General features: G+C 46.2%; 1 protein-coding gene across 10 annotated transcripts in view; it reads right to left on the bottom strand.

Annotated features, from left to right (window-relative positions):
* Positions 1-4,610: 4,610 nt before the first annotated feature.
* Positions 4,611-27,473, bottom strand: part of kcnc2 (potassium voltage-gated channel, Shaw-related subfamily, member 2) — a 54,978-nt gene continuing 32,115 nt past the window's right edge. The window contains exons 2-6 of one of the 10 annotated variants that reach the window (XR_007382024.1): positions 14,776-15,706; positions 13,850-14,032; positions 7,603-8,351; positions 7,360-7,456; positions 4,611-6,447 (exon numbers count right to left, since the gene is read on the bottom strand). Coding sequence is in view for 8 of the 10 variants with exons in the window: in XM_048973235.1 (XP_048829192.1) it covers positions 8,215-8,351; positions 13,850-14,032; positions 14,776-15,706 (1,251 nt within the window). In the remaining 2 variants the exon portion in view is untranslated. Of the gene's footprint in view, positions 8,352-13,849; positions 14,033-14,775; positions 15,707-27,473 lie in introns of all 10 variants that reach the window. The other 9 variants (XR_007382019.1, XM_048973530.1, XM_048973656.1 and 6 more) reach the window with 9 other exon arrangements.

Genomic DNA, 27,473 nt, shown 5'->3' with positions numbered 1-27,473 from the left:
CCAAACATGTTTGCTTTACCATGAGGGGCTCTATAAACTCTGTATGGGCCCCTCATGTTGATCGATTACTTTTTATTTCATTTATTTATTTATAGCATCTGTTGTGTGTGTGTAGTGTGTGCGTCTGTTGTGTGTGTGTGTGGTGTGTGCGTCTGTTGTGTGTGTGTGGTGTGTGCGTCTGTTGTATGCATGCGTTGTGTGCGTGCGTTGTGTGCGTGTGGTGTGTGCTTGTGGTGTGTGCATGTAGTGTGTGCGTCTGTTGTGTGTGTGTAGTGTGTGCGTGTGGTGTGTGTGTGTCTGTTGTGTGCGTGTAGTGTGTGCGTCTGTTGTGTGCATGTAGTGTGTGCGTGTAGTGTGTGTGTCTGTTGTGTATGTGTAGTGTGTGCGTCTGTTGTGTGTGTGCATTCTGTGCGTCTGTTGTATGCATACGGTGTGTGCGTGTGGTGTGTGCGTGTAGTGTGTGCGTCTGTTGTGTGCGTGTAGTGTGTGCGTCTGTTGTGTGCGTACGTTGTGCGCGTGTGGTGTGTGCGTCTGTTGTGTGTGTGCGTTGTGTGCGTGCGGTGTGTGCGTCTGTTGTGTGCGTGTACTGTGTGCGTCTGTTGTGTGTGTGCGTTGTGTGCGTGTGGTGTGTGCGTGTGTAGTGTGTGTGTCTGTTGTGTGCGTCTGTTGTGTGTGTGCGTTGTGTGCGTGTGGTGTGTGCGTGTGGTGTGTGTGTGTAGTGTGTGTGTCTGTTGGGTGCGTGTAGTGTGTGTGTCTGTTGTTTGCATGCGGTGTGTGTTTGTTGTGTGCATGTGGTGTGTGCGTCTGTTGTGTGCGTGTGGTGTGTGCATCTGTTGTGTGCGTACGTTGTGTGCGTCTGTTGTGTGCGTCTGTTGTGTGCATGTAGTGTGTGCGTCCATTGTGTGCGTACGTTGTGTGCGTCTGTTGTGTGCATGTAGTGTGTGCGTCCATTGTGTGCGTACGTTGTGTGCGTGTGGTGTGTGCGTCTGTTGTGTGCATGTAGTGTGTGCATGCGTGTGGTGTGTGGTGTGTGCGTGCGGTGTGTGCATCTGTTGTGTGCGTGCGTTGTGTGCGTCTGTTGTGTGCATGTAGTGTGTGCGTCCATTGTGTGCGTGCGTTGTGTGCATCTGGTGTGTGCGTCTGTTGTGTGCGTGCGGTCTGTGCGTTTGTTGTGTGTGTGCGTTGTGTGCATGTGGTGTGTGCGTCTGTTGTGTGCATGTAGTGTGTGCGTGTGGTGTGTGCGTGCGTTGTGTGCGTCTGTTGTGTGCGTCTGTTGTGTGCGTGCGTTTTCAACATGGATTGTACTAAATAGCAAGGGTGGGAGGCCACAACCACACCCCACAAGAGCCAGAGGTCGGCGGAGACAGGCCAGGGAGGACCAGGAAGTCCACAGCCCCCAAAGAGCATGGAAGAGAACCATTGTATTTAACATAATAGGCTCTATGAAGGTCTGTTCATAAGTATGAGTTGTCTGTAAGTCGAACGTTCTTGGCTACCTGTGATATTATCGATACGGTGGAAATCGTTATATTGCAAAAAAAACAAAAAAAAAACAAGGAAACTATACGTAATAATAATAATAATAATAATAATAATAATAATAATAATAATAATAATAATAATAATGTTGCTTTAAGAAACACTTTGAGGGTTAACAACATTCCACAAAGTTAGGAAAAAACTTAATCATTTACATACAAAGGTCTACTTACTGGGGGGATGTAAGATGCTAAATTAAATATTGGGAGTATACGTGCCCCCTGCCCCTGCCGATTCCTACACCCCTGCACATCACTGTTGTACTGAGCTGTTATTTTTGCACTTGTGGCCTTCCAGTTAGTTTTAACGAGTCTGGCCATTCTCCACTGACCTCTCTCATTAATGCGGTGACTTCCCACACAGAACTGCCACTGACAGAAACTTGTTTATTTATCATTCAGTTCTATGTAAACTATATTTTATGTAAACTCCAGGGAACATATGTGTGTGAAAATCCCAGGATGGCTTCAGAGATGCTGGAACCACCATACATGGCCCCAGACAATCACACCACATTCACAATCAATTAGATCATGTGTCTTAGTCAATCCATTGCCTTAATCAGTGTTTTCCAATCCATATTTTTGCTCCTACCAGGATCTGGGAGGGAGCAAACCGTTGACTGAGCTGGGTAACACTGGGCTAGATGAACAGTAAATGAATATCTTGCCTTTTTCTACAGTTTGCGTCAATGCACAGATGTACCTAATAAAGTGGCCATTGAGTGTACAATGATATTAAATATAAATATATAAAAATACATTGTGTAATATATCATTGTCTCTAAGCGATTTCACAGTGAATTAACAACTAATTGCACAGATTATGTTTATGTAATCTATGAAGAGGCATTAACATGTCAAAATCTTACTAGACAGTGTAATCCAGTGTGCATGAATGGCAGCTATAACTCAAACTGGGTGCGTTCAAATGGACACGCCTCCTTTTTCAGAGTGTAGCAGAGAGTGGCCAGATGATGTCTCTCACTCGGGCAGCAGGTGGCTTGCAGGCATCGTATCTTTCTCCAACAGATGTCTGAAAGCGTGACAAAGCCGTCACATTCGTTATTTCTGCTGACAATTTGGTCGGGCATCACTGGAGTCCAATTAACCCTGCAGGGGAGGTACCGGATTGGGCCAGGCCCCCCTACTCTGCCCCGTTCCCATCCTCATCCCAGGGGACACCTCCCCAAGCTGAGGTGACTGAACCGGCCATATTACTTTGCTGCCTCAGCCCATATGCAGGCCACAGCAGTCCTGATGGTGAGCAGTGCTGTTATCTGAGTCTGCCATGGGTTTAAAGGGCAAGGACAGGCGCAGGGTGCCGTGAGTAGGGATGGCCCTTGAATAGAATGTGCACAGGAGAGCCCTAGAGTAGGGCATCCACTGAAGGGTCTCTGAGTAGGGCGTCCACAGGAGGGCCACAGAGTAGGGTGCCCACTGGAGTGCCCCAGAGTAGGGCGCCTACTGGAGGGCCCCAGAGTAGGATGTCCACTGGAGTGCTCCCGAGTAGAGTGTCCACAGGAGGGCCCCAGAGTAGGGCATCCAAAGGAGGGCTGCAGAGTAGGGTGTCCACTGGAGAGCCCCAGAGTAGGGAATCCAAAGGAGGGCCACAGAGTAGGGCGTCCACTGGAGGGCCCCAGATAGGGTGTCTACAGAAGGGGCCCTAAGTCGGGTGTCCATAGAAAGGCCTCTAAGTAGGACGTTCACAGGAGGACCCACAAGTAGGGTGACCACAAATGAGGGCCTCTGAGTAGAGGATCCACAGGAGGGCCCCCAAGTAGACCATCCTTAGGAAGGCCCCTGAAACAGGCATCAGCAGGAGGGCCTGCGAGTAGGACATCCATAGCAGCACTGGAAATGGGTGTCGGTCAACCACCACCGGCAAGTCAGCAGCTCCGGTATGTGCAGAGGATGTGTGCAAAGATACTCCCATTTGTGGCAAAGGTAAGTGGGGGAAGCAGCGGCACGTTCAGGCACGTCCCACGCACAGACTGAGGGGGGGCAGAATCTGTCTGGCAGAAAGATAATTGGCATCGATTCAAGATCCATGGTCACGACTTTTCAGTGGTATTTTTAAAATTTCATTGCTGGCAGGAAGAATTCCTCCTAGGATGTTTGTATAGCAATGGAATTTGGGGGGTGGGGGGCGTGGCCTGTTCACTGTAAAATGCTTCAGTGCCAGCTGTTTGCATCCTGTTGACTTGGGGACTGTTTCCATGGCAATAAGAGGGAGGACACTGTGCGTTGGAGAGAAGAGCTGCATGTGAAATAGGCAAAAGAAGTAAGAATTTTCTGGAGAAGACATAGAATACACCCTGGCAAAGGATCAGTGAGCATCACACCTTAAAACAGGAGAAGGATATTAGCCAAAACTGATATCACAACCATTACTCTCATTTTGTTCACTCTCAGATGGCCAACTGTAGGAATCTGAAGGAAATTGCTTCACAAACACTATTAACACAGAATCAGCCCATTTTCTCCAAAAATATCTCCCTTTGACATCACATGTATTCCCTTATCTGTCCTGTGTCTATGTAGAGTCATCAGTGTCTTGTGTTATTGTATTACTCAATAAGGTCAATACATTCTTATAGTCTTTACAGTTGTTGACCCTTAACCTCTCAAACCCTGCCATTATGGAAATGAATAATAGTGCAGTATTAGTGCAGTATTAGTATAGTATAGCATAGCATAGAGTATAGTATAGTATCACTGAAACTGATAATTACTGGCAGCAATCCAAATGGCAGTAAGGAAGTCTTTTTTGATACATAGTCCTGCTTCGTGAACAATGAATTGCAACCATTAGTTACTATTCAACACCAATAATCACATTTTGCAAGAACATTCATTCATTTCACACTGAAGACATACAGGGGTTGTGCTGAATAAGATGTACATTCTGTGGTTTTTAAACCATCTGCTGGCAAAATTCTCTTAAGCAAACACATTGATTGTTCCTGTAAAAAGAAACAAAAAGTTGTGCACGGTTACAAGAAGGAATATTACTTGTAGCAACTGAACTACCAGTTATTACCTTGAGATGAGAAAAAAGAAAAACCACCATTGTTAAATTAAACATGTTTATGTCAATTTCTCACATTTTTTTCTGGCTTATACTCTACACACAGTTTCGGGTATGAATTATGTCGGTTTTACATTTTGATACGATACTGCGATGGGCTGTGCATGCAATTCGAGGTGCCAAAATGCCCCCACATTACTTATACAAAACATAAAGACTCTAATTAATACTTTAGACAATCATGGACGATATACAGAAGCACAGCATTAGACTATAATGACAATGAAACAGATGAGTAACCAAGCTACATTTTCCACAAGAGACACGGGAGTACAAGTGATTCATTAAAGGGGGGGAAATGCTTTACATGTTTAGAGCCATTCTGTACGTAACACGTAACTTTAAAGTACATTGCAGATGCTACTCTGTAATTCTAATGTTTAAAGCAGCAGGTGAGAAAATGCACAAAAAAAAATCCTGAAAAATGATTTGATCAGAGGATGATGGATAAAGTGGAAATTTTACAGTCAGTAATCACAGTAATCACTGTGCAAATCACTCCAACATGAAGTTACTAATCTCTCTACTATCGATGTGAAAAATTCTAATTTCCCCACGTGAGAGAGAAACCCATAGCCTCATGTTTTTAGGGATAAAGTTAAGCGATATCATTTAATTCGTACGAAACTAAAATCACAGTGCAAATTGGTACACGTCGATTTCGTCAATAATCTTGTGGTTCTCGTATGCATGTTGGAAACAGAAAAAAAATGAGCAGCGGTGATGTGATCTTAGCCAGGGCTGAGGTCTGGACCTGCAGAAAGGAACAGCCAATGGGTACTATGGTCTAAATGAACGCGTCGGTCCCATGTAGAACGACCCGGAAGACTGAGACTGACCAGCCTCGCACACCTGCAGACACAAAGCCCCAGGGGCCGTTTTCGTCATGCAGGTAGGACAGCTAGTTAGCGAAACAATCCATCGGCGATCAAAGATAAGACACAGGTAGGGTCACAAATGTTTACCGCGTTATATAGTGTTTAGGCTACATTACATCTACCGCCAACCCCACGATAAGTCCTGGTAGAGACCAGTAGTACAATATCATTTGTGACTGACTGAAACTGGACAGTCATAGCTATCACCGCACAGAGGCAAAAACAAAATTCAATAAAAATACACAAAACGAAATTGATGAGGAAAAATACAGGCGGATAGAACCGTGTAGCTTTTCTCTTCAGTTTCACAAAATTCTCAGTGTTTCCACACTGAAATTTCAGAACAAATCTCCCAGGAAAGGAAAAAAACAGGAACAGGAAAATGAGCTCACCATCATACAGAAAATATTGATGATCATAAGTCACATTTATTTATCGCAGCAGAGTTATTTCGTTTCTATTTTCGGCTGTTTACATCTTACACGCTAATTGTGGGGGACTGATGGTTGGTAGGGAGAAGATGTGTGGGGCCACTGAGCATGGTGCCGTCCTGCCCTGGGCGGTCCATCAGCAGGTCCACCATCAAGACCAACGAGCCCCTGTGCTGTGTAACAAAGCCATTGGTTCTCCAGTCATGTTTCCAACGGTCAATGGTCAGTCAATGGTCTTCCATCAAAGAATATCCATTCGTCCATTTTTTTTCCCGGGAAATCAGAGCGGTCAGGAGGGGGGCCTCCCTCTCCGTGCCAGGAACAGGCCCCCAAGCCCAAATGTGCGAGGCTCTCGTTCAGTGTCCGCCCTCTGCGGGCTTGAGTTCCGTGAATAACACTGTACGAGCGGCGTGCGTCGCTCACAGCAGCGCCAGTGCCCTCACCGATCCGTCATTAGCGTCATGGTAAAGAAGAAGCGTCTCTGAGCAAAATCCCAACAGTGCAAATCCCTAAATATCAGAAATGTATCCATGGGAACATGAATCCGGAATATTGTCAGGACTGACATGCAATACATGCAATAATCACTTTTTAATTAGCATATGTATACATTTATGTTACACATTTATCCTATCCATTCTATATCCTTCCGCCCCTATGAAAGTTAATTAGCATATGTATACATTTATGTTACACATTTATCCTATCCATTCTATATCCTTCCGCCCCTGTGAAAGTTAATTAGCTTATGTATACATTTGTGTCACAAATAATTTCTTATGCATTTATATTTTTCCTCCTGTCTTTATGAACTGCAACTTGCAGAACAACCCCTGGAGGTAATCCACCAAATTAAACAGATAGAATAGCCATGAATGGTGCTCAAGAAAGGTGTAATTTGATCGTCTTTGACGTTGGTCCTCCGCTGTGATATTAACTGGGCACTTTGGGAGATCTGGGGACTTTTCTTTACTGTATGGACCATATTCGGCTGAACATTAAATCGAGTCACACTTTGGCTTGTGGCCTCACATACATGAAGGGGTTCTTACATCTAGTTCTCTATCATCCATCTAAGAGGATACATCACGCCTGCTTACTGGCTAAACCAGCAAAAGTTCTGACCTCACGAAAAAGATCTAATTTTTCTTTCTGAATTTAATACCCAGCTCTACGCGTGATTAATTCATGTAGCGTCACTCACAACTTCTAACATCTGAAAAATCCAATTCGAAAAAACATTACTATGTGAGATCAGAGCTTGAATCGGGAACTTTTGATGTAATTGCCTCTAACGAGCCGTGCCATTTCACAGGATCATCTGGGACCAAAACTGTTGAGTCGATTCCAGCAAAGAGATGTTAATAAGCACAGCACAGGAGAAACATCGTGGGCAACGTGAGCTAGAATGACAATATTACCTTAACTGTCTCGTCTGCGACTTCCCCCCAGGCCATTAAGACCGAGCGCTGCTGTCTGCTTGCGTGTAACCAGTAATGACAACCTCTTTGCAGTTATCTGCACGTAAACAACCGGAGACACTTCTGTTCACGGGTTTGCCAACAGCTGGTCAGCAGAGAAGCAAATCCGCATGCAAAAAAAGAAACGATAGCAATAAATAAAAATAAACGACAGCTTGCGGATGCATTCCTGTTTCCCTTTACCTTCCTTTTTTTGCCCAGCCCGAGGCACAATGCATGGACACAGGTCCAGTGCGCATTCCGTGTCCCAGTGCACCGTAACGTCCCAGACACTGCAGTCAGGATGATGCCACAGGATGAACCATGCAAACATGACCGAGCCCAGGAGATTGTGACAAGACGTGCACGTGATTCAAGACAGGATTCCAGACATTTCCCCGGAAAAGATGGATTAAAAAAAATCACAGACATGAGGTCCTACGGAGCGATATCTTTTGGAAGCACATTTTTGTAATCTAAGTACAGGTATATACATAAGCTCCCTGATTAAATACATTTTTACATAATTTAATGGCCAAGTCCTGAGCCTCTAAGAGTCCTTGTATTGCCATTAATACGGGGCTATTGGGATTTTTAATAAAAAGTACTATTGTTAAAGTCTTCACATATATGGCCATGGTAGGGAGAAGGTTCCTCGTTTTTTCCATTGATAAAATGTATCTTTTTCTAATATACACCATTTTTATTATGCACAATTTCTATTGTGAATATCTAACTGCTACTGAATGGACTGAAAACAATCTGATTTAGAAGACTCGGGGAGAGTACTAGGGAGTCCGCGGGCTAGCCTTAGCCTCACAGGATGGATGGGATGGGGGAACGAGAGCGCCTCAGCGGGCAGGGCGAGCCGTACGGCGAGGTTACTGGAGACAGTCTGAGGGCATTGCCAGTCACGCCCGCTATGTTGTTTAAGCTCCGGGATTTTTCGTATCCTTCGATGCGAGAGAATGCACAAGACACACGTGTAAGTCAATCCGCCCCCCGAGGAGGGGGACAGGGACAGAAACAGAGGACGGCGCAACGGTACGATACACACGCCATGCATCACAGTCACGCACATGTTCAGCAGTGCATGGGAACATCATCACCAATCAGTTATACAGGCAGTCATATATAATCACAATGCAGCAACATTTCGCAAACAGGTATTTTAAGTGCATTGTTTAAAAATAGATTGCATGAATCATTTTACCTTTCAATATTTAAATAGCACTTCATTATCATTAACAAATGCCCCCCCTGAATCTTAATTGACTAACATTAAGATCATGCACTTATAATTTGAATAATGAAACAGGATACAACCAAATTAATGAGCACATTTTTCAACAAATCATGTCATGTTAAGATGAAGCCGGGGTTAGCCTTAGTGACTCATCGGGTGTCACTGAACGTAGGACATGAGCTCTGCAAAAAGCCTCTCGAAGGCCGGAGAATCAGAGGCGGCTTAGCGACTTAGCATCAAGGATATAGGTTTAGCTGTTCCACCTTAAGACAGTGTGTACCCAGAATTCAGTGAATATCCAGTTGGATGAACTGGCAAAACATGCTGTGTAAAAGGCTTTTGAATAGAAAATGTAACAGCAATAGATGCATATGTTGGTTAATATAAGAAATGATCATAGGTGGAGATCTGAGGTCCAGAGAGTACAAATCCAGACCAAGATTTTGCTTCAACCAACCAGCTGAGTATTCTGTGACTGAGACTCTTTATGGTTGAAACAAATTGACAAATTGGTCTGGATTTGTACTCTCTGCACCTGAAAGCTCCTCCTCTGGAAATGATCCATTCATCCATGCAGGTTTCATAGTCGCTTCTGTAGTAGAGGGTCCCGGCTGGCCTGGAGGGCTTCCCAGGGGGCACCTGGCCCAGCTTAGTGACACCAGTCCACCTGAACCATGTGTTTTTGGATTACGGGAGGAAAGCTGCCAGAAGGTATGGAGAAAACATAGAGCAAGAGGTGGTATTGAAAGCCACAGCTGTGGAGGCGTGAGGCTGCAGTGCTGCCTGCTGAGGCACCATGTCCCTGTAAAGCATGACCCATCCACCTGTACATCTTCTAGCCACTTATCATGGGCCGGGTCACAGAGGGGCTGGAGCCGATTCCAGGCAGCATAGGACACAAGGCTGGGGTACAGCCTAGGCAGGGTGCCGGTGTAAGGATTTACAGTACCAGTCTGAAGTCTGGACACAGCTTTTAACACACTATATTTTAACTATGTTATTCAGCTTATAGTAAAAGGTCTCGAGGCAATGAAGTAGACATACCAAATATTGCAATGACCAAGGGAAATGTTCAACATCTCAAAAAAATCTCAAATTTTAGACAGCGTTGCAGACTCTTGGCATTCTTTCAACCAGCTTCAAGGTGTAGCCACCTGGAATGCTTCTCCAACAGTCCTGAAGGAGCTTCCAGAAGTTCTGAGCACATTTTGACTACCTTGCTCTTACTCTTCAATCCAGCTCCTCCCAAACCAGCTCTACAGGGGTTTAGGTCGGGGGGATTGTGAGGGCCAGGTCATCTGTCACAGCACTCCGTCTCTTTCCTCACTAAGGAGACACCTTCTAAAGAACCTTGAAGTGTGCTTAGGGTCCTCACCTTGTTTCAGTAGCAATGTCCAGACTGTTGACTGGTACTGTTTCTCTTGCTTTAATGTTCTGTGCCACTTACTATAGAGGGATATATGAATTTTGGCATGTGACCTAGGCTCATTTGATCTATATACAATCTGTCATTGTCTGTTACAACCCTCTGCTACGGATTATTACCACTACAACAAACTCCAGCCAGAAATGGAGTTATAATGCATGAAATTATGGATCCCACGTCAAGTATTAGATAGAAAGTGTTAGCAGGAGATGAAGTGTTCAGCTTGTGCCATTAGAAAATGCCCATAATGACTGTTTCATAGCCAGTGTAGCAGTTTATAGTTTCATGTCCCTCAGAGTACTGCTTACACATATGGCAAGAGCGAGAAATACAAGCAGATGAATGAAACATTAAGAGGGCCGAGCCACGCATTAACTCTGTGGGTGTTTAGGCAAAGGGGGAGGGTCATTCACCGAAGACGGTTTGAAAGGCCGCGGCATGACGTTTAGAGAGCGGCGAGGACATCATCCGTCCTCGTAGCACGTTTAAAAGAGACTTCGTCCTGTTCATGTGTCAGACCAACAGGAGCGAGCAGAAGTTCTTAACCACAGATGGACACGGCAGCGATTAGTGGAGAAGCTCTGACTGGAAAGAGAATAAAGACTCCCGAGAAAACAGAAATGATGACATCTTGGGTAGCTACAGGAGGAAGCGGACGCCCATCCCCTCGATTCAGTCGGGCATGACACGGCATTATTCTTTCCCAGACTGAACACCCGATTTATCCGGGGGGGGGCGGACTCATCCTAGCTCTAATCGCACAGACCTTGACAAGTGACATCTTAGAATCCCACAGGAACCTTCTTGGAACCTGGAAGGATTATGTACGTCTGTTAATATTCGGGTTTAAAATACCGTATCGCCATTTAAGGACATAAGGACTATGGCGAGAAACTCCCCCCGCCCTCCCCTTGCTGGCTCACCAGGCCAAAGAGAAGCCAATCTAAAATAGTTTCTGTGGTTTAATGTTAGGCCAGTTTGCCTTACGCCCCCTAGAGGTTCATTTATTATTAGCTCTCCTCCATTGTTATGCTGCTCATAATGTTGCTCTTAATTTAGCTTACATCAGCCCGTGGGGCTGTCGCAGAATCTTTTTTTAAGCACTTTGGGCCCTTCTGGATATTTTATTTCTAAGTTCTAGAAAAAAACTTAACCCAATGCTGGCTATAATTAATGATGTGTCTGAACCTTAACTACACTCCTAGGAATCTCATTTGAAGCACTGTTGCCTCCGGCCTCCAAGGTCATGGGTTCAAATCTCGGCCTGCTCTGTGCGGGGAGTTCGCAGGTTCTCCCGCTACCATGTCGCGTTTCTTCTCACAGTCCAAAAAGATGCAGTTTGGTGACCTGGTGTCTATAAATTGCCGGGGTGATAATGTGTGTGTCCTGTGATGGACTGGCATCCCACTCAGGGTGTTACCCTGCCTCATACCCTGCTCTTCCCAGTACAGGCTCCAGGCTCAGTGTGACCCCATACTGGAGAAGCAGTTGAGAGATGGATAGATGGTGCAAACTAATCCCCAGCTGGTTTCCATTTGTAGCACTGTGTTCTTGGGCATTATCAGTAAAGTCGTCAACAGGGTTGACCTTGTGCAGTCAGCACTCTAGGGGAACTCTAACAAGTCCATAGGACATCCTCGGAATAACACTTTGGAACTTCTGTGATACTCCAGGCATCCTAAACATCCTGCTGGCCCTTCCTGAGTTGTTCACCACAACAGTGCCTCATACACTTGGTGAGATCTTTCACCTTTTTCTTTGCGAAGGGTCCCTGCCCTTCCACATAACACATTCTGCACATGCCCTCCGTTAATGTCTCCTAAGGTCACGATAATAATTTGTTAAATTAGTCCCTTGATGTTTCCTCATAAAATCTACTTGACTGTGTTTCATTTTTGGGCAAAAAAAAAAGATCGATTTCCAAAGAAACCATGTCTGTCATACAGAAGATGCATGTTGCAAATCATATATATATATATATTATTATTTCCATATGGAACCAGAACCAGGGTAATGGTGACATGATAATTATGCACTGAGAATAAGAACTGTCTGGATTTATGTAATAATTATGCTCAGAGGAGTAGGAACAGGCTGGTTTTCTTATAGTAATGACATATTGAGAATGTGGCACAGTAATCTCAGCACTAGGAAACTGGCTGTGAGTCTGGCTTCTACAGCACAAATCTGGAAGTGAAGGAGGCCAGTGACCACGTCCTCCCCTGGTGCAAAAAATGACCCTCACTTGCCTGGGGGGCGGGAGGGAAGGGGAGGGGAAGGGGGCTGGTGTAGATGAGATAAAAAAAATAAATCCTGTCAGAGCCATGCATCTTCAGGCTCAGTGAGCACAAGGGTACACTGTGACCAGACACGATGAGATCTCCCTGCAAGCGGGGGGCGCTCTTCAAAGGGGGGCTTGTGAAGCCGCCTCTGAGTGAGGCGAGTATCCAAAGGTCACCTAGCCAACAGCTAGCCCCATATACCATCTACGGTAGTCTGCTCCTCAGAACAGAGCACCTCTGGTTTGATGCTGTGTTAAACGCAAATTTTTTTAATGAACTGTGATGGAAACAGCTTCAGGATTCTCTACAGACAGGCTTAGATTTCCAGAGCCACTTTCAGACTTGGAGGTGCAGCGTCTCAGTAAATATTCAGCTATCACCCTCACAAGGGTAATTACTAGTATTACAAGTTGGGGAAAGGTGGTGTGTAGCAGGCCAGTCATTTGACTTCCTGCGCAATATGATCTATCAGGGTCTGTGCAGTTTTTCAGGCAGAAGCTGCATTCAGGAAATCTCGTCCCACTAAGCTATTTCCATTCTCTGTGCATTCTGTTACTGCCTCCCAGCATTCAGGAGGAAGCCTGCGTGATAAAAAATGTATAAGGCTATATCAGTACATGGAATACTTATAAGGAACGGCCATATAAGGCATAACCACAAAGGACGACGCGCTGCTGTCGATGTCTGAGAAGCACAGTTAATATTGTGACGCTCTCGGAGTGTCAGGTGTGTAAATTCACTGACCTTCCCACCTTCCCCCTCCCCACACTTCTCCAGAAGGGTGATCGAGTCTCTCCATGCCTCCTAGGGCTGTGCTACTTTACCAGGAATTGTCTGCACGATTAAGGTGTTTAAGACCAGGGGCAGCACAGTGTCTGTTTTCCTGGAGCCTGCTTTCCAGTGATAGAACACCCCCCCTCCCCCCACAAACACTCAAATGTTTGCTAGTGTTCAGTAGTAATAAATCCACGAGCTAGTGACATATGAATGACGACTTTCCCAAAATGCTTTGCAGAAACTGCATATGATATATGATGATTCAGAGGATGGGACCACACTGATGTATACCTGCTCAGAGACATAGTGATCAAGAATGTTCAACCTAAAGCCTTCGGACTGCATTTATAATAGCTAATGCTATGGGTTCACTCCATCCATTTAAGATAGACTTTTGAGCTGGTATTGCCACTTGTGCGATACAGCCATATTTCCCAGTCCAGTCCTTGGGGGTCCGCAGCTGGTCCATGTTTTTGTTCCTCCCATCTCCCGGTGGACTGACTGCGGGTCCCCAAGGACCACATTGTGATACACTACAGTACAGGATCACAGTGAGTCTAGAATCTATCCCTGGAAGCATACACACTGAAGCAGCAGACACCAGTCCATCACAAGGTACAACTATTTCTAATGTGTATTGTTTTGTTTCAGGGGTTCAAGGGTTTCAGGGGTGGACTGGAATGGATCATTAGGATTAAACATATTAAAAGAGCTACGCACCGGACTTCCTGGAGCTGCTGTCCGTGGAGCAGGCGTAGTCGCTGGCCGCCAGCAAGAAGCATGTGCCGCCTGCCCGGCGGTTCTTGTCCTGGCTGCTGGACCTGCGCATGGGCAGTCTTTCCTCGGGTGACATGGTGAGGTCACTTCCTCCACTGCAATCACCTGACAACACTGGCCAAAGCACTGCACCATTTAGGGAACGAGATACGACACGACAAACACCAACATCAAACGTGCACTGCGGTGGCAGCCCATGCTCAAAGAAAAACAACAGCTGAGGTCAATGGGGAGCAGCCATTGACCACTGAGTACTACAGTGTTAGATATACACACTTAGCTACAGTACTGCATAAAGAAATGCACTCATTAACGTTAGCTCTCAATTCTACGCATATATTTACTTAACATTCTTTGTACGTTAAGTAAATGACAAATAGATTTTTTTTCTTTCAAATAAAAAAAAAATCATTTGTGCAATAAATACATGCATCGCACGCAAGAGTGTGGTGCAGCAAAACCAGGCCCTTGCATGTGCCCGCGGCACATGGCCGGTTATAGGCAAGGAGCTCAGCTCACGATGCGATGCATCTGCGTTCGCACATCTGCACATCAAACATCCGCATATCAAACAAAAATTCATAGGCAAAATCTCGACGAAGCTGGGAGTGCAAATTCTGCCTCAGCGTGCCTTTTTTAAAGCAATATTCAGAGTCACTTTATACCTCAAATTACTTACTTCTATTTATAAGTTATATCCTGTGAAACATTGAGATCCTGTACTCAGCACAATTAGTCTTTCATACATTGTCTTGTAGTTAGCAGAACTGGGTCTTACTGATAAACACTTTAAAGATGCCCTAAATGACTTCTGTCCATTGTTGATGATTGCCTTGGTTACCGTTGAGTGACACACCCTTCCAGCTCACCTGATCTGTTGCACTCCAGCACCCGATTCCCCTTGTTGTGGCAGGTTTCCACCTGGGTGCTGTTGCACCCTATGTTATGCTCTGCCTTGCAGTAAGTGGGTGACCCCCCCTGGGCCGTTTGAGGGATGTGCTTCTTCCTCTTCTTGGGCAGCTTCTGCTTGGCCATGGCAAGCGAGTAGTACATCCCAAAGTTGTTGACGATGACGGGCACAGGCATGGCGATGGTCAGCACCCCGGCCAGAGCGCATAAGGCACCCACCAGCATGCCTGACCATGTCTCAGGATACATGTCGCCGTAGCCTAAGGTGGTCATGGTAACGACTGCCCACCAGAAGCCAATAGGGATGTTTTTGAAGCGCGTGTGGTCGCTGGCTGTAGGGTCATTGGGGTTGGCGCCGATGCGCTCGGCATAGTAGATCATAGTGGCGAAGATGAGGACACCCAGTGCCAGGAAGATGACGAGGAGCAGGAACTCATTGGCACTGGCTCGCAGCGTGTGGCCCAGGACTCGGAGGCCGACAAAGTGGCGGGTCAGCTTGAAAATCCGCAGGATCCTCACGAAGCGGACCACCCGCAGGAAACCCAGGACGTCCTTGGCGGCCTTGGAGGAGAGCCCACTCAGACCCACCTCCAGGTAGAATGGCAGAATGGCCACAAAGTCTATAATGTTCAGGACGCTCTTGACAAACTCCAGCTTGTCTGGGCTGAAGATGACACGGACCAGGAACTCAATGGTGAACCAGAACACGCAAACTCCCTCCACATACGTCAGGGCCGGGTCAGTCTCGATCTCGTAATGCGGCCCCAGGTCTGTGCTGTCGTTTCTTATCTGCTCCGTCTTGTTGATGATCTTGTTGAATGCCTCATGGGTCTCCAGGCAGAAGGTGGTGATGGACACGAGGATGAAAAACAAGGATGCAAAGGCCACAAACTGTGAAGGACGACAGAACAAATTAATCATCAAGCTCCTACCACTAATGTCTAGCAGCTTGGAAACAGCTAATGGAAGGAAGTCACTTAATGAAATGCTATGATAGTCTAGTTCTCTTGATGTAGTGTTTTTAGCTGTCAACACATTCATCTAATCAGGTCCACCTGCCAAACACGAGTCGAGCACCTCTATGGTGCAATAAACTTGGTCTACTGGGGATTTGTTGATGGTTGTTAAACTACCGTAACTAATCTTTAAAAAGACGTTCTTATGATCGACTGAGGGAGGACCTTGGACCCACCCTGTCCATTAGAGGCAATCTGTCATCACAGAATTCCAGCTTTGGGAGTCATTTGCTCCCAAGTAACAACTGGAGCAAAGCTGATTTGTCTCTATCGCACTGTTCTTCTCAGGTATTGACCTCCTCCAAGTCAATACCCTATTGCCACTTCCCAAACTACTCCGGACTGCATCGACGCGGTCAAAATGAGGACACCGATAATGAGGTGATCTTTCTTCATGGTGCAGTGTACTGACCTTCTGCTCGCCTTGTCCGTGCGGCTTTCTTCTGGATACTCTGGTTCTCTGACTGTCCTTCTACAGTTTATGTGAACTGATGACTAAGAATTGCCCATGAGTTTGTGTATGCATGAGTGAGTGCACTCTGGACTGGCATCCCATCCAGGGTGCCTCCTGCTTTGCGTTCTGCCCCTCCTGGGGTGGTCTCCGGGGTCACTTTGACCCTGTATTAGATAAGCAAGATGGATTGGTAGAAGTTGTTTGGTTGAGTTTACACTGTATAAGCTCTCTGTTAGTGTTACTTGACCCAAAGTATGCAATTTTACACTAGGCTAAGTCTTGCTATTTATAAAGGCACACAAATTTAACAGAGTTCTCTTAATTTTGGCCACAGACTGAGCTGTGAAACATCACTTAGTTAAGGGAAACTCTCTTCAGTATGCAGCCAAGCCCGGTAATTTCTTAAAACACCCAACAAACTGCCGAGGCTTTTCATACTATCTTCGCATTTCGATTTATAACTGCACAAATCAAGTAGCACAGTTGTCTTGACTCTGGTTGAAAGCCCTATTATCTATTGATCTTCCATGACTGCTTATCCGGTACAGGGATTAAGCGAGCCTGGAGCCCACCCCAGAAAGCCTAAGGCAGCAAACACCCGTGGACAACGAGCCAGTCCATCACAGGGCACACACTCAGACACACCAACTGCATGTTTTTGGAGTGTGGGTGGAATGTAGAGTCCTTAGAGGGAACCCGTTAAAAACATACAAACTCCACACACACGTAACCCAAACCTGGAAGTGTGAGACCACACTGATATCCCTGAGCTGCCGTTCTGAGCATGACGCAATACCCAATGACTGCTTGTTGTATAGAATGAAAGCCCAGCATTTAGGTAAGTAATGCTTCACTCTGCGGTCAATCAGAGGAGTTGTCCGAAACACCCTTCTTGAAACCCAAGCAGAATGTTACATCATGCTCTGTGAAAGGCTCCTCTGCTATATATCTTCCTGCACACACACATGCATTTATGAATATATTCATTTATCTCCCCGTCCTGCTCCGACAGCTCAGGGTCATACTGACCCTGGAGTCTGAGCCAAGAAGCAGAGGGTGTAAGGCAGCACGCATCCTGCATAGGATGCCAGTCCGCCGCAGGTACCCACATGCATGCAGTCACGCAAGGGCGAGTCAGTGACACCGGTTCACCTGAGCAGCATGCTCTTGGAACGTGGGTGGGAACCTGTACTGACAGAGGGGGAACATGCAAGCTCAACTGGCACAGAGCTGGAGCTGGAGAAAGAGCGAGTGGGAGAGCAATATAGATCTCTGAATGTCAGGAACAGGATGACTGTGCCCTGTGATGGACTGGCATCCCACCTAGGGCGGCCCCTGTCTCACGGCCTGCGCTTCTTGGTATTAGCGGTAAAGCAAGAGCCAAAATCACAACACAAACCAAAATGAACTACTAAAAAAAACTGATTTTAAAAAGTATATAGTAGTTGAAGTACATAGTGTCTATATATATATTTATAAAAAAAATTATATATTGTTACTGCTTAGTGCTCCCAGTCATGCAAGTTCTTGGGTGTGCAAACAGGCAGACTCTCTGTGCTTTGCTGGATCCGTGTTAATGTTATTGCAGAGATATTTCATTTGTAACAACAATTTAAATGTCATGCAGCCGCCGAAAGTGTCACCGGGAGTGATACCGGCTGTCTTGTTTCGGTCACCCCGCAGCTGGATACAGATGGCATCTCATCCTGCGGAGGGGGGGGCAGAAACCAAGATCCCCTGGGCAAAAGGCCTTCCTCGGGCCCCCCTCCCCCCACTTTGTTAGCCCCAATGTTTGTCATAAATTTCTGAACTCTCCTGGGGGAGACAGACGACTGATGAGGATACATCAGCGGCCACAAAACACCTGCATGCTAAAAATTGCTGAAAACCCTTTAGCGCTTAGCAGTGCATTGCTACAGGTTTGTGTGCATCAAATAAGAGAAAGGGGTCATTACGTGTCCTACAATGGATGAGCGTCCTGTCCACGGTGTCCCCTGAGGTATCGGTTCCCAGAATACACTTAAGCAAAAGGAATGACAAAATGAATTCTCACGTCTATTAACACACAGTTATTTCAAAATCTGTTAGCTGTTAGCAGGAGCTATCAATGATAAAATGTTAAAAAGAAAACAGCTGGTAATTAAAAGCAGTGCAAAACTGAATAAAATGCAACATTAGGAAAATGGTCATAATCTTCAAGGACTTTGTTTCAAATGAGTTACATCCTTACTTTTATTGTAATGTGAAAATGTAAAAAGGAACTTGCAGCTTGCTGGATATTTACAGCTGGCACATTGGCAGACATATTTACATATGAATATTTACAGATGGGATATTTACATATGAATGTTTACAGTTGGCTTCTTCCATATTACTGGGGTTATCTCAATATATGGCTGGAAAATAATGAACCTGTAGTTTGAATTTCACTTTACTTTGTTTTCTTTGTGATTTTTACTTCCTACAGCCACAATGACTAAATTAATCAGAACTTTATTAAAATGCTGAGAAAAAATTGTGCCTAGGTATTCAATAAGGTCATTGTGATAGGAGTACGGGGGGGGGGGGGGGGGGGGGGCGTGTAGAATGACTGCTATTGTGACGTCAGCAGCGGCTACCAGTAAATGGCCCATGTTTAATGCCACCGTCCCACCATTTCCGCTTGGGTAGGTCCTCTCCGTCTCTGCACCAGTGGTGGTCACATCATACATTTTTAATGAAAGGAAGCCTTTTTAAATGTCAGGTCTGCCTTTTTTTGTGAATAGCATACAGTTTTCATGAGCCGAAGAGCCCTTCGGTTAATTTTGCAGGCTTCTAAAATATGAACAGGAAGAAGAAGAGAAGGATCTGAAAACAGGAGGATGTGATCTCATTTTGAGTGCAGGACACTATGAGGGCAGAGTATGCAAAGCAAAAAATACACACGTCACAATGAAAGCTGCAATTACAGATAAAACTTAATATAAAAGCACGTGTCGCTGATTCTAAATCTTTTTCTTTATAGATTTATTTACTGCTGACAGCTAAAAATTCAGGATACTTACACTTAACAAAGCAGACTTCGGCACAAGTGGTGATACCATCCATCCATTCATCCATTCATCTTGCAACCACTCACTGCGTCCCCGCTCAGGGTCATGGGTGTCATTTACAGAGCCCATGGTAAAATAAACATCACTTTGAATTATCCACACTTTGCCCAAAAAGGAACTTTCTGAACACAAACCTCAGTATTTATATGGTTCTGATTTTATACAGTTAGATTGAGGAAAGGCCGTATTACAAATGAGAGTTGGATTTCGCAGCTATTAACCTGAAGGTTATACAAGGTACACATCTTACACATATACTCCCCCCACCCAAATGTTATTTCAGCAGTAACTGCACGCATTCAGGATCAGGGACAAACCTGGTGGTTTTAATTAGGCCGTGGCCAATTGAAATCAAACCACCCAGAGCCCCCTGGGTGCCCCCCCCCCCCCCGGATACGGCTGTGTCGCAGCATGACCTTTTGTGAGCAGGCGTACAGGTGGTCAAGTGAAAATGAAGCAACGTCTGAGCGGCTTGAGTGAAATAATCCATGCCTACTGTGCCCTTGCATAGTCACCCAGGTACACTCTGGCCCGGATTAACCATATGGGCACTTGGGCACATGCCCGGTGGCACTACGTCTTCCAGGGGCACCAAGCAGAACAGCCCCCCTTTTAACAAATTAATGTCATTTAATATCTAATATATTTAATATGATCATTATTTTGTTTTTGTTTTTTTTTTCATATGGCACTGATATAAAAGCCTATGCAACATTCATCAGCCACATCAGCTCCATTTCTTTCTGATGTGACGTCATATGTGCTGTCATTGCCCTGGGGCACTTAATACTGTGAATCCGAACCTTGGGCACACTGTATATCTAAAATTATGTAGATTCCCCAATTAATTTGAGGAAATGCCTAATTAAGGTACCCGCATAGCTGACGCAGGTGTATGACTAAGCACACAGCCACTCGCAGTCACCAAGAATGGGTGGCTGTACAGAGGAGGTCAGTGACAATCCACCTGGCAGCGCCATAGGATGCCATCTTTCCCGACGAGTCGGTGTGCCACCTTCCTGCACTGCTAAAGCTGCCCTGGTCAACCACAAGCAAAGTGATGGTGAAAGTTAAAAACACTGGGAGCAAGTTCAGTTACGAAGTGGTCGCCACACCAGCTCGCATAGAGAGAGCTGATCATCCGACATCAATACCCAACCTGCAAATCTCCCACCAGCAAAGTTCCAACATTAAGTGGACCTTCCCAGAAGAGTAGAAGGTATAACAACTAAGGGTGGACCATCTGCATATTTTACCCCTGGATTGGGAATGGATAAGCAGCTGTCCACGTACTTTTGGCCAAGTCATGTGTCTATCTGCTGCCCCCCTACTACACAACACAAGACTAGCCTGTCTCTGTACAAAGGTGGTCCCCCCCCTCGTGGCTGAGCAGGAGTAGATGGGAAATGTGGCATCACCTTGTCTTTCCTGACCAGCCTTTGCACTCCATGCTGTTATGACTCAGCTGACGGACCTGATTGAGCTGAGGTGAGGAATGCCACTCCCAGATGCTGACTCATTCTGTGATGTACAGCGGCGTCCTAGTGAACAAAACTTACACGATTCGTTTTCCTTTCACTTCCAATTAAGCACAGCAGCGTAACCTGGAGCATTAATCGGATCAGACAAGTAAGCATGGCAAGAATTAATCGCTTCTGGGTCCGATGGATGTGTGCTTATATGCAACTAATTCCCTCCCAAAATTTATACCCTTTTCAAATAAAATCTAGTCAAACTCCTACGTAAACAACAGAAGTTGTTTGTCCAGAGACATACTGTTATGTGCCTGTGTAGCTCAGCGGCTTAGAGTTCTTTGACATGTAGCTCTGTGGGTTAGGGGTCTTTGGCTGTATTTGGAAGGTTGTGGGTTCGATTCCCTCAACTAGCATTGTAATCATATTACCACTGAGCTCTTAAGCAAGGCCCTTAACCCCAACTTCTGCAGCGGTGCTATATGCTGCTCTCTGACCCCAAAAACGTATGATGAGAATAATCAAAGACTTTGTTTCTGCTAAATGAATGTTGTCTGCATAATATACAGCTCATGAAAGTGCACCAAACATTCTATTAACATCTGAATGTGAATAGCTTCATATCTGTCCATCGATCTGGTGCCGAAAAATCCTTGGCTCTGCTCCACAGAAATTCCCACTTAGGTAGAGCCCCCCCACTACTCTTCTGACGGCCGACACAACAAACGCAACCAATCAGCCTCCCCGCATCCACACTTACTCTGGACTGCCACCATCTGCTCAGCACTATTTTTACTCTGCATTCCATGCTTCCTCCTGGAAAGCCACCTCCTCCCGGGAAACGCGTTTCCACGTTCTCTTGGCACAACAAGCAGACTGGCAGTCAATGTCGCACCTATCAAGGTCATGTGACATCATTGCCCCCGTCGGGAACTTTACTAGTTCCAGCGTAATCCCTGAAGCTCCCTGGTGATGTCACGATTCGCCGTTGAGCAAGGCCCTTATCCCCAATTGCTCCAAGGATCCTGGCTGATATGACGAACTGATCCTCATTTGTACATCACTTTAGACAAAAGCATCTGCTAAATCATTAAATTTAAACATAATGTAAAGTAAAGGGATTATCTGCATATCTATTTGCATTCCTGAGAAAGCAAGCACGTCAATATGGCGTCACCATTTGCTGTTTAGAGTCCTCGTGATTCCTTGGCACTCTGCGTTCACAGTGTACAGTGTTCGCTTAATACTGGGAAACGTCTCCGTTAAGACAGACCACATCCATAGAATTGAGGCCCTCCCTGCCAATGCTCATATGGCTGTCCACATGTCACCAAGGATTCCTGGGTACCGGGCGCTTCCGAGCCGACATCTCAAAGCTGGCATTTAAATATGATCTTAAATGAAATAATCTGAAATAATCTGCAGAAAGGCAAAGTCTGAGACAACCGGAAAGATGAAAACACTAACTTCGGCATATTAACAGCCAGCAAGGTATATGTTTCAGGCTCTGTATCATGTATTCTGTGTGGCACACTGGTTCAGTCTTGCCACGTACCTCCTGGGCTGGGTGTTTGAATTCTGCTCTGTGCGTGTAGATTGCATGTTCCCAAAAACTCTAGCTTCCTGATGTAGTTCAAAGACATGCAGCTTGTCTGATTTTCCCTTATAAAACTACCCATGTGCATCCTGAGTTAGGCTCTGTGGTCACTGCAACCCAGTACTCGAAAAACAGCTGAAAGACATATGGATCTCTGTCAGCCTTCTGCAATTTTCTGTGTTTGGACTCAAAGGTCAGGCTTGCAGTTTGTCATGTCAGCAGCAGGGGGCATGCTGATTAAGGAGCTAGACCCGTAAAACCAAGTATGCATGTAGTGGCTCTTCTGAAATGCAAAACCTCCAGTAAACAAACCCAGCCGCATGCGTCAGTGAAACCCGGAGGCTCTTTGGATGAACATGTCAGCTGAACATCTAAACACATAACTTATGGGGGGAAAGAAGAAAGCATAAGAAACATCTTCAGTCCTTATTCATGTCCTGTGCAAACAATCAGAATGAATTGCATTACCTATTATACCTCAGATCACGAAACACATAATTCAATATGGCGGAACTGCCAAGCATATAACAGAGTTCGTGAATGGAAATATATAGCCAAAGAAACAGTATGGAGGTACTATAATGCTGCACCCCCCATCCCCCCCCCCCCCCCCTCTTGGTAAAGCGTCCCTTGTTTGAGCACCTGTACCTCGAAAAAGCTATGCATAGCACTGATTAATGGGGATCTTTTGCTGATGTCTAAAGATCATTGCGTAAATAAACGGACAAGTATGTGCACCCTGCCAGGTCCATATGCATGCTGAGGTATCCCCCCCCCCCCCCCGCCCCCCAGTCCGCCGCGTGGGTGTGGTCAGCACCGTGTCACCACCCAGTCACACCATCTGCACACCATAAAATATGGGTGTCAAGAGTAGAACAGGAGACCATAACCCCAAAACACTAGGTTGCCATGCAACACTGGAGGCCAAACGGTAAACCAACACTGTGTGTCACCCTGTCAGATAAGTAGTCATACGAACGAAATAGAACTGTACGGGGTTGCGATTAAAAAAAAAAAAATGCTTGCAAATCTTCAGATAAGCAGTGTGTAATTCTCTTCAGGATGTAGTAAATATATACATATATTTGCACAGTCTGAGGTCTCAGTGCGATGTAACACCACAGCAATCAGTAAATTATGACTCACAGTTTACAGAATGAGGCAATTCGATTCTGACAATTATAAAGTGCCATGAAACACACTGACTCAGAGAATTGCCTGTTCAAGTTTGGCAGGTATTAATTAAAAATGCTGGAATAACCCCAAGGCTCCACAGGCCCTGCTGAACTGGAACTTCATCTCACCTCCTAGCATCTTAAGTGGAAAAGGTCACAGTGAAGGGGACACCCAGGACAGGACACCAGTCCATCGCAGGGGACACACACTGTCACACAGTCACACACCACTGGTACTAGAACAAGCTGAGAAGACACTGGGAGAATGGAAAAACGCACACACACATACACCCATGCACACACACGCAGACACGCGTGTACGTGCTTCCAGGGTAGGATGAATCACCTTTGATCCCAGTGTTGATATCATTAAAATGACGCTGCTGTTTTAATTACTTTAAATTCAGTTACTTATTAAGGCACGCAGTGGAAGATGAGGGAGTCTCCCCCAGCAGCATCCACCAGGGCAGCCGATCCATCTCTTGGCTCTGCTAACTGGAAGCATCGACTGAGTGGCATCTGCCGGGAAACCACACACCAGCTGCCCCCCTATCCACCCCGCCCCCGCGTATCTGGCGATCGCGTATCTGCTGGTGTAGTAACCCTGTTGAAAGAGAGGCTCTCCGGACAACAGTCGGTGACCTTTGACCTCTTGAGCCTTCAGGTCACATGCTTCAGTGTACATCCATGTGGACACAAGCACCTGAGACTCGGCCATCTCTCTGCCCTCAGTGCTGACTTCCTGCACGGGAATGCATGTGGCGATTCGTAGAAGCCACAGAGGACACCCCAGTCCATCAAAGCACCGGGCCCAGATCCAGCTCCAAGAATGAGGAATCTCTACAGGGGGCCACGAAGGGGGGGTTGGGTTCAAAAAGTCCATCCTCGAAAAAAAAACCTTGGCCTGCTTCCTTCCTGTTTACAATAGTAAAAAAAAAAATTCTGGGGTTGCTTGGCGACAGCCCAGCCGTGGGACCAGCCAAGCTCGTGATTGGGTGTGCCAGGCCAACTGTGTCCCCCCTCCACCATGGAGCTAGGCCAGCAGAGTACTCACAGAGTCCCCAAAACCACATGTTTCGGCAGCAGGAGGAAACTGGATCAGAATCGACGTGTCTGGGGCTCTGAACTGACAACCCAGCCCTATGGGTCCCCATAACCCTTTTCATCAGACCATTTACATCAGAACTGAAAGCACCAATGGGAGATGTTTCCTAAATGAAAGCACCGTGTAATCGAGGAGAGGGAGGTTTGACAGGTCTGGGTAGGAACAAGCATGGAGAGGAGACCCAAATCATACAATGCCATGGTCTCAACACCCTTCCTGGTGCCATCTGCTTTATTGACAAGGGACCTGCCTCTCATTATTGTCCAGTGTCATGGAAATGCTGAAGATGACCTTGTTTAGAGAAGTGCAGAAGCAGGAGAGAAGAATAGGCACCTGAGTGTACGAGACCCAGAGGGGGAGCAAGACCCAGCCTTGCCAGACCTTGCAACGCAGCAGTTGGCCTCCAGCCCTCCCCACTGCTTATCCTCACACCTTAGTGCCATTGAAGACCCGCAGAAGATAACGCTGAATGTGTTACTTTTCATTACCTGGGCACTTGTGAAAACAGGGCCTTCTGGCTTCACTGGATTCTGCGTGCAAGGCACCCTTATCCCTGGCATCTACCCCATTGATAAAAACACACAGACCTTTCATTGACTGCCAGGCTCCCTCGGGAACAAAGGAGGGCTGAGGGAATAGAAGACAATACATTAAGGTCACCTTGAACCCACCCCTTTCGAGCAATTACCTTTTAATAGCCCCAGGGCGCATCTGACAGGTCAGAGTGAACAAGAAATGGAGCACAATCCACATAGACAGGGGTGTCAGTGTACTGGGTGGGCATTTCAGTATGAGAGAGTAACAGAGTGATGGGGTGTCAGTGTACTGGGTGGGCATTTCACTATGACACAGTGAATGGGATATTGGTGTAGTGGCTGTACATTTCAGTACGACACAGAAACACAATGATGGGGTGTCAGTGTAGTGGGTGTACATTTCTGTATGACACAGTAATACAGGGATGGAGTATGGTGTAGTGAGTGTACATTTCAGTACGACACAGTAACACAGTGACAGGGTGTCAGTGTAATTTAGTTGTATATTTCAGTACGACACAGTGACACGGTGATGGGGTGTCGGTTGTACTGGGTGAGCATTTCAGTATGACACAGAAACATGATGATGGGGTGTCAGTGTAGTGTGGCTGTATATTTCAGTATGACACAGTAACACAGTGACAGGGTGTCAGTGTAATTTAGTTGTATATTTCAGTACGGCACAGTAACACGGTGATGGGGGTGTCGGTGTACTGGGTGTACATTTCAGTACGACACAGTAACACGGTGATGGGGGTTGGTGTAGTGAGTGTACATTTCAGTATGACACAGTAACACAGTGATGGAGTGTCGGTGTAGTGGGTGTACATTTCAGCACGACACAGTAAAACGGTGATGGGGGTTGGTGTAGTGGGTGTACATTTCAGTAAGGTACAGTGACACGGTGATGGGGTGTTGGTGTACTGGGTGTACATTTCAGCATGACACAGTAACACGGTGATGGGGGGTTGATGTAATGGGTGTACATTTCAACACGGCACAGTAACACGGTGATTGGGTGTCGGTGTACTGGGTGTACATTTCAGTATGACACAGTAACACAGTGATGGAGTGTCAGTGTACTGGGTGTACATTTCAGCACGACACAGTAACACGGTGATGGGGGTTGGTGTAGTGGGTGTACATTTCAGTAAGGTACAGTGACACGGTGATGGGGTGTTGGTGTATTGGGTGTACATTTCAGTACGACACAGTAACACGGTGATGGGGGGTTGGTGTACTGGGTGTACATTTCAGTATGACACAGTAACACGGTGATGGGGGTAGGTGTACTGGGTGTACGTTTCAGTACGACACAGTAACACGGTGATGGGGGTTGGTGTACTGGGTGTACATTTCAGTATGACACAGTAACACGGTGATGGGGCGTTGGTGTACTGGGTGTACATTTCAGTATGACACAGTAACACGGTGATGGGGGTAGGTGTACTGGGTGTACGTTTCAGTATGACACAGTAACACGGTGATGGGGGTTGGTGTACTGGGTGTACATTTCAGCACGACACAGTAACACGGTGATGGGGGTTGGTGTAGTGGGTTTACATTACAACACGACACAGTAACACGGTGATGGGGGTAGGTGTAGTGGGTGTACATTTCAGCATGACACAGTAACATGGTGATGGGGGTTGGTGTACTGGGTGTACATTTCAGCACGACACAGTAACACGGTGATGGGGTGTCGGTGTACTGGGTGTACATTTCAGCACGACACAGTAACACGGTGATGGGGGTTGGTGTAATGGGTGTACATTTCAGTACGGTACAGTAACACGGTGATGTGGGGTTGGTGTACTGGGTGTACATTTCAGTAAGGTACAGTGACACGGTGATGGGGTGTCGGTGTAGTGGGTGTACATTTCAGCATGACACAGTAACACGGTGATGGGGGTTGGTGTACTGGGTGTACATTTCAGCATGACACAGTAACACGGTGATGGGGTGTCGGTGTACTGGGTGTACATTTCAGTACGGTACAGTAACACGGTGATGGGGGTTGGTGTACTGGGTGTACATTTCAGTACGGTACAGTAACACGGTGATGGGGGGTTGGTGTAGTGGGTGTACATTTCAGCATGACACAGTAACACGGTGATGGGGTGTCGGTGTACTGGGTGTACATTTCAGCATGACACAGTAACACGGTGATGGGGTGTCGGTGTACTGGGTGTACATTTCAGCACGACACAG

Source organism: Brienomyrus brachyistius, chromosome 1 (genome assembly GCF_023856365.1).
Source record: "Brienomyrus brachyistius isolate T26 chromosome 1, BBRACH_0.4, whole genome shotgun sequence".
Taxonomy (NCBI): domain Eukaryota; kingdom Metazoa; phylum Chordata; class Actinopteri; order Osteoglossiformes; family Mormyridae; genus Brienomyrus; species Brienomyrus brachyistius.
This window is presented reverse-complemented; position numbering and strand designations above follow the sequence as displayed.